At 42.1% G+C, this 7,932-nt stretch overlaps 1 protein-coding gene across 1 annotated transcript; it reads right to left on the reverse strand.

The window, feature by feature from the left end:
- Positions 1-762: 762 nt before the first annotated feature.
- On the reverse strand, positions 763-4,113 carry hp (haptoglobin). Its single transcript, XM_076286798.1, has 4 exons — positions 4,026-4,113; positions 3,713-3,810; positions 2,518-2,789; positions 763-1,956 (listed from the first exon to the last, which is right to left on the reverse strand). Exons 1-4 carry the CDS (start codon positions 4,031-4,033, stop codon positions 1,396-1,398), a joined length of 939 nt encoding a protein of 312 aa, XP_076142913.1. The 5' UTR covers positions 4,034-4,113; the 3' UTR covers positions 763-1,395.
- Positions 4,114-7,932: the final 3,819 nt, after the last annotated feature.

The following is a 7,932-nucleotide window of genomic DNA, read 5'->3' on the forward strand; positions in this document are numbered from 1 at the left end:
TGGTATTTAGCACTTTGAGTCCCTTTTCTGGTTTGTTTGGGATGAACTAGAGTGGTGGACACCGAAATTTTGACGATTGGTCCTGTCTCGACTTTTCTGACTCGTTTTGAATTGCCTTTGACTACTTCAGAGTGGCTGCCTACAGGCATGCACAAACCTGAAACAACCCTTAACGTTTGTTTTCAAAACTGTGCAACTCACCGAGTGGTTAGTGGTGTTTGTTAATGTTCCAAAACAAGTAGCGTAGCGAAATACAGTTTCTGTCGTGTTTTATTTGGCATTTTGTAAAATCCCATTGATTTCTGTTGGGAGACTCATTGCACGTTGATATTACTGCGCCACTGGAAAGGGAAACGAGGGCTGTTTACATTTGGTTGTAGTCTTTCCGCGAGACCTTACTGTCTATGCTTCAGGCTCAAATATTGAGCGGAAGTTTATATGCGGTTGTGAGGTGTCTGAAAAAATAGTTCCACGATAGCAAATAAGACGGCTGGAAATCATACATTGCGCCAATATATTTGATTTTAATAATCAATGAACACCACTAACCACCACTAACTGTGCACTCGTGAGTTGCACAGTTTTGAAAACGAACGTTAAGGGTTGTTTTAAGGACATGTTTGTGCATGCCTGTAGGCAGCCACTCTGAAGCAGTAAAGGCGATTCAAAACGAGTCAGAAAAGTTGAGACAGGACCAATCGTCAAAATTTCGGTGTCCACCACTCTCGTTCATCCCAAACAAACCAGAAAAGGGACTCAAAGTGCTAAATACCAGAATTTTCCTTTAATATCTTCTTTTAGTTCACATAAAGATTCATGTAAGTATTCATTTCTGATGTCACAACAACAGGTGAAAACAACACTTACAGATATATCTTATCCAAGGCTCTGAACATAAAAAACAACTTCTTGCCGACATCTTTTTGAACACAGACAACTACTTTCTAGACTAAATGCAGAAAATAAATTATACCCAAATACACCACTAGGTGTCCTCCTTGCATTTTCTATGGCTGTAATATAGCCTGTAAACAGCATTGACTAGAAATAAACATTAGTCAGAACAATAGCTTTCTCTGCTTGTATTTTTTTTATCAGAGCCAAGTTGTTGTATACCGGTATGCTTATCTTCAATTAAACTATTCAATGATACATTAACAATTCATTTCATCAATGACTGTGGCATTCTCTAAAATATTGGAACATTTCCTGATCACAGCCAGCTACTCCTAACTAATTAAGCCAGTAATTACAACAGACACACATTTACACACATTTGGAGGAAGCAGAAAAAGTACTGTATTTGCATAAAGTTGTATTGCACAAGGCATATAAATGCATAGAAAACATTGCTAATGAATAATGTCAGACAATGTAGGTGAGATGACACACAGGTTAAAACTTCCTGGAAAACATGCGGGCCAGGGCAGAGGAGCGCTGGGAGGCGTAGTCCTCATCCCCCCTCATGACCTGGTGGATCCACGGCAGGTAGGGGGATATCTTTGTGTAGACGCCGTACTTCTCCACGGCGCAGCTCTTATCGAAAGACAGAATCCCGGCCGCATAAACCCTGTTCTGTTCTGGGTTGAGGACCGCCAGGGCGCCACCTGCGTCCCAGAAGCACACGTTGGCCTCGTACTCTCCCGGGCCGGTGCAGATCATGTTGTCGTCCACCACTGGTTTGCCGGACTTGCCCTGGTAACCGGACTGGCACTGCTGTCGGGAGACCACGGGCAGCTTGAGAAACTTGAGGATGTCGGACTGGATGAAGTCCCGACCCCAGCCCCAGCCGGCAACAAGGCCCAGGGTGCCCGGCGTCTCCTCCAGGTCATCCCCCCGCTCAGGGAGAGGGATGGGCATCACTGACTCACTGAAAGTGACAGGCTTTTTCAGCCGGATCAAGGCCAGGTCGTTGTCCCAGTCTGATGTGTTTTGAAAGCCTGGGTGTAAGAATACCTGTGGGGAAGAATATGGCCATTGTGGGTGTGTTCTGGGGGGGCTATGATTGTTGTTAAAGCTGGATGAAATGTCAGTTGTTATTAGTCGTCAAAGTATGAAAGTATATACAGTATAAACTGATGAAAGAAAGTCTGATCCTGGGTGAAGCCAGGTCACATTAAGGAGGTAAACCTTGAAAACAAGTAAATCCTGTTATTTACGTTCAGACATAGTATAATATCTTCCAATAAATAATGGTGTAATCTCTTTCGATTAATAAATTGGTTGCACCATTTTCTCTTGCTCATAAGTTGTTCTTGTGAATCATCAAGGTGTGCAGGCTCCTCTCCATCCTGTGAAATCAATGCTGTCCTCACACTCTGCATGTTTGCTGCTTCACACTCCTCACACTCTGCATGCTTGCTGCTTCACACTCCTCACACTCTGCATGCTTGCTGCTTCCATCTGACTTCTGTTTCAGCAGCCAGAGCTGATTCCGGGTAGAAAAACTCAATTCTTCACAGTACGTGCGTGCATGTGTGTGTGTGTGTGTGTGTTCCAGGAGGGCTCTTAACTTACCTTGTCGACTGCCGCCTCTGTGGAGGCATCAGCATAGGCCCGATGAGTGATTCTCATGTAGATTTTGGGAATGAGGGGCTCTTTTCCTCGAGTGGCGTCTCGACTCCTTGTGATGAAGAGGTTCCTTCCTGCTGTCAGCACCCAGCTGTCTGAGATGAGAGCGCCGCCAGCGAAGCCGCCATCAAACACCCCTTCGCCCAGATACACCATCACATGCCAAGGAACTCTTCTCGCCAAGAGGCCCCCAACCATCCTCCTCTGCCGCTCATGAGCTGTTGACAAATGATCATATAGATATGCGTAATTCATGAGCTGTTGACAAATGATCATATAGATATGCGTAATTCATGTAAATGAAGCACTTCGTCATTGCGAAAAGGTCTTTCATTGTACATGACTCAACAGGATAAGTAGAAAATACTTGCATAATTTCACAAATTTCATTGTGTAGAACAAGGAATAATGTTAGATATGATTATATTAAGGTACACAGTGAAGAGCACATTTTGTAATTAGTAACAGTTTTTTTTCTAATATGAGGGGAATCAGATTAGTTATTTTGGTTCTTTGATATCTTTGAGAATCTTTGATGAATGTGCAATATTATGTGGAAAATGAAAACATACAAAATTAAAACCCTAGGCTTAGGCAAGATACTGTCCGATTAGTTTGTTGTATCATCCGCAGAGCCTGGGTTGATAATGAACATCCCTCGAGGATCAGTAGAGCTCACTGGCTGACATTGAAGGCTTTCCTAAATGCTTTTAATCATTTTCCACATTTTCTTTTCTTCTGCAAACCCAATAAATCGGTTTCAGAAAAGGTCAAGATTTCTGGCTGACTGGCGCTGAACCCTTCGAAGGCTACAGCCCAAACATGATCAAGTTAGCATTAGCTCTAGCTCACACAGGTTTTCCAGAGCCACAGACACCGTTGCAGAAAGGGCGCTACATAACAGCAACAGCAATAATGCATCAAAAGCAACAATATCAAAGAATTCTTCTGTTCTCTGTTCAATGTACAGTATTGTACATGACATGGCAGACCTAATGGTAAATGGAAACTTCTCTACTTTTCTCAGACTTTTCAAGACCATATTTGGCAGTTGCTTTGTATTTCCTCAGCTTTTGCTTCCCTTGACAAAGGAGTCTGCACTCAGTCGACCAAAATTGTCTGTGACATAACCGTTGCTTACCTGAGACCTCCGAGACCTGGGACTGTTTCGCGCCCTGGTGCTGAGTGGCTGTGTGTGGTAGACAGGCCACTAGAGCCAGGAGAGCTCCGACTGAGAGCCTGTAGGACAGAAGTAAAAGGATCAGAGTGGGCTTCACACACACACACACACACACACACACACGTAGCAGCTGTTAGCACTGGGCAACTGCCTGAATTGTTAGATTTAGATTCTGCTGATTTAGCCATTTATCCAAAAGAGACTTTGCAAAGAACATTAACCAGTGACGCTTGCCTGATTTTGCTAAGAGAAATGGTTTAAGTATAATACAAACCAAATCATGATGGAGGTTTTGCAGAGGGTAGAGTGGCTTCTTCCCTTCCGTCAGTGGGATTATTGTCAATGTGTGCAGCTTGTCTCATTTTATACTAACTTGCTGTTGACTCTTTTGGAGGGAGGAATTTCCTGATTGTTGCTGTCCGGGAAAAAGTCTGTGCGCTGGTGCCAAGTCCAGGGTCAGGATCTGCTCCGCTCTCAGTGCCTGCCAGAGGGGTGGGAGATGTCGGAGGAAAGAGGGAGGAACAGGAGGGAGGGAGGAGAGGGTTTCAACACCCCCCCCCCCAACCAATGTAACTGTACATGTTTGGGAAATGTTATGCTGAAATGTCTTATATGGTAGCCTGGGTGCCAGCCCAATTTAGTCCAGCACACCACATTTTTTATGGTCGGGAAGTTCGGTCTGGCATTGCTCCATTGTGCAGCAACTATGCTTGTCCCAGAGCTGGCGGACCAATCAAATCGGGCTTTGCGATGATGGACAGGTGAGCAACAGTGCCTCGTCTATCACGTCATCTGAGCACGCTTAGATTAGGCCTATGTTTGCAACAAAATGCTGTGGCTAGAAGGAGACAGATGGCTTTTAAGACACCAGATGGAAAATGCATATTCTGACTAGAATTTGAGTATGACAATGCAGGCTACTTATATGGTGATTTAAACAAGATATGGCATGATGTTGCAAGTAGATAATGTACTGTCAAAACAAATATGGAATGAACAGAAGTCAAACATGCTGAACTGGTAATCAGAAGTATTTTTAAAAAAAATCTAAACAGGGTTTGAATTCTTCTTTGACATCTTTTGACAAGTAGACAAAAGCCAAACATAAGTAGAAAAGATCATGTTTGTAATGAAGAACACACAGAAAATCCCAAGCTTGCGCAACACCACTAAGTTGGCTCAAAATGTCCTGAATTCCTGTTTGACTTTGTTTATCCTTCCCGTAAAACCAAAGAACTGGGAAGGTGGCTTGGCTGAACAAACCTGAGCCCCTTGAACTACACAATAGCACTGTAAAACTAGGCTATGTTGCTGAATTTAAAGTCAAAGACTGACTATTTTTTGTGATTGACCATTGATTAAAAACAATTAGACATGTTATTTATTTATAAAATAATGTATTTACCAAACTGACCCTCATTTACAGTGGTTAGACATTTAACCATGAAGCCTGCAGTATTGTGAAGTTTCCTAGCAGTTAATGAAGATCTGGAGAGATTGATTCACTTACATAATGTCCTTACAAAGCACACAGCCAGACAGCCAGTAATTGAAAAGAAAATAGTATGTTTGTTCCTGAAGGTAATTTCCCACCCCTCATTATCACATAGGGTTTTTCTTCTCTTTTTGTTCCATATAAAATGTTGATCCAGTCTCATTCTTCCGGTAACACTTTACTTGACTTAACACATTCATAGCAGCTGTCATAAACTGCACATAAAGCATTCATAGCTGTTTCATGAGACATGACTCAACATTCATACCAAATCTTTCATGAATGTAGAAGACAGAACGATGACAACTTGTCAAAATAAAAGTCCAACAATCGCAAAGCAGTATTGCCGTTTTTGTTCCAAATCTCTTACCTGATCACCTGTACCTCTAACATCTGAGTCAATGGGCTACTCCAGTGCCAAAAAAACAAAACATGGTCAAGCAAATATTTTTTGTTTCATAAAAATGTATTTGTTTTATGATGTAACCTTTGCAGATGATTTCTCATCTTTTGCTACTGGGAATGTCCAGCCGTTCCAGGTTACACAAATACGGGTCAGCTGAATGTACAGTAGGCTAGTTTACCTCCCAGTGTTAAACTCAGTGATTGCGAATACTTCACAACTTGTATAGTAAAGTGACATTTCATGAAGATATTCATGAAATATTTACAAAGGCTGGAAATATTAAATTAATGGTATCCTTTATGAAATATTGGATAATTTAAAACAACTTTTATTTTGACAAGTTGTTGTTCTGTCTTCCACATTCATAAAAGGTTTGATATGAATGTTGAGTCATGTCTCATGAAACAGCAATGAATGCTTTATGTGCAGTTTATGACAGCTGTTATGAATGTGTTATGAACTCACCCGTCAAGTAAAGTGTTACCATTCTTCCTTCATGTCAATGGGCATGTCGTTCAATATGGAATACTCACTTGATGTGCAAAGAGGACCATTATACACCACAAGTGCAGAGATGGCAAACGTACACACTTTCCATATTCCATACTTGAAAACGCTATTTAAATATATTACTTAAGTATATTAACTTCATTACTTCAAAAGACCCCCATATTGGGGGTGCTGTGGAGCAACTGGCTAGAGCGTCTATACTAGCCTGGAGATTCCAGACCTTGGTAATCTAGAAAGATTAAGGGTCTGGCCACGAATAATGTAATGGCCTATCTCAAGGGGCGGCACCAAGCGTGCATTTGAAAATCTCACTGCACGCAATTGGATAAGACTATACGACCAACGTTTACTGACTTCTGTTTAGCTCGCCTTTGGCCCACCTATATCCGATACACCGATGTGATTGGCTCCCTGCGATACAAGTGGCAAAAGTAACGTGCATCATTACTCATTGCCAGAGTGATTCGCAGAGACAATTCAAATTGTGCTCTTGCGAGAACTCTGGATTTTCCAGGGTATGTCCATACCACATTCAGGACCAAATGCCCAGGTTTGAGTCCGGTCATTTCCTGATCCCGCATCTCTCTCTTCTACTCACTTCCTGTCACTCTCTTCACAGTTTTTGATAAAGGCTTAAAAGCCCCCCCCCCCCACCCCAGAATAAAAAAGAGGTCCCAATATCTTTTATGTTTCTGAGTAGTCACACGGCCAGTCTGCCCTAATGCACTGCATATCCTCTTTCTGTGAGTCGACATGTGTTTGTGTACATAAAAGGAAGAGGAAAGGATTTTTCTCCTGAAATAAGAACTTGTCAAAAGCATGTGGTGTTCCATTTTTGCTTGCATCCTACGTATACACTTGACTGAGGTTCAGAAGCTGCTTTTATCTTTTTATTTTTTTAAGTAATCCAATACAGACTCGCAACAGCATGTTTGTGAACTGAACAGGTAGTTGTCAGACGGCTGTCTCATCTTTCCTCACAGATTCACACAAATTAGCATGACTTTTCTGTGTTAAGACATGAAGAATATGTGGCATTATGTCTGTGTCTCAGCAAGAAGAGACTGTTTCCCCACACTGGACTGGAGCCCACTCTCTTTATTTCCCAGAAGAAGCCGACAAGAAATCCATTTTCTCATGACAGAGTTTTGTAAATTACCTGCTGGCCACCATTGCACTTGGCAAAGATACCAATTAAAATAAAATTCCAATTAAATATATTAAAAACCATGTAACAAACTGTTAATAAGACAGCCCCTCTGAAGAATCTTGAGGCCTACTTGACAACATAGAGCTGGATGCATAAATCTCTTGGGACATAGTACGATTGTAGTGCAAAAATCAGCCAATGGAAAGCTTTGATGACAGCCTATATCTACAGGGCAGGACAGCTGCACATATGCCCTTGTCCATAAATATAGAGACATGAAACACAGAGAGCGAGAGAGGCCTCAGGTTTAACGTGTTTGTGTGTGTGTGTGTGTGGGGGGGGGGGGGGGGGGGGGATTACAGTGAGAGCTACAGTGTCTTCACAGAGAGGAACATTTCATGTCTCCATCTTTTGTATTGATCACTCTCTTGTGACATAAGCTTGATCCCTGCCCAAAACATAATCAAGTACAGGGGATTCTCTGAAACTATATATGCCATAATTCCGATTCATCTCCCTCATTATGCAATGTTATGGATCTGCACATCTCCTGTCCCACATTTCAGCCTAAAGTAATCTCTCAGTGAGGGATATGTTTTCAACAGACAATACTGGACATA

Source organism: Alosa pseudoharengus, unplaced genomic scaffold (genome assembly GCF_046254945.1).
Source record: "Alosa pseudoharengus isolate Yale_2024_CS ecotype anadromous, Long Island Sound unplaced genomic scaffold, YU_APseudo_1.1 YU_APseudo_1.1_scf_16, whole genome shotgun sequence".
NCBI lineage: Eukaryota > Metazoa > Chordata > Actinopteri > Clupeiformes > Clupeidae > Alosa > Alosa pseudoharengus.

Bases quoted from the DNA above. Each gene is read 5' to 3' on its own strand.
- hp (XM_076286798.1), bottom strand. The intron at 2,790-3,712 runs GTAAGCAACGGT...ATTTGTCAACAG, and splicing joins CCAGGTCTCGGAGGTCTCAG to CTCATGAGCGGCAGAGGAGG. The intron at 1,957-2,517 runs GTAAGTTAAGAG...TCTTCCCCACAG, and splicing joins CAGAGGCGGCAGTCGACAAG to GTATTCTTACACCCAGGCTT.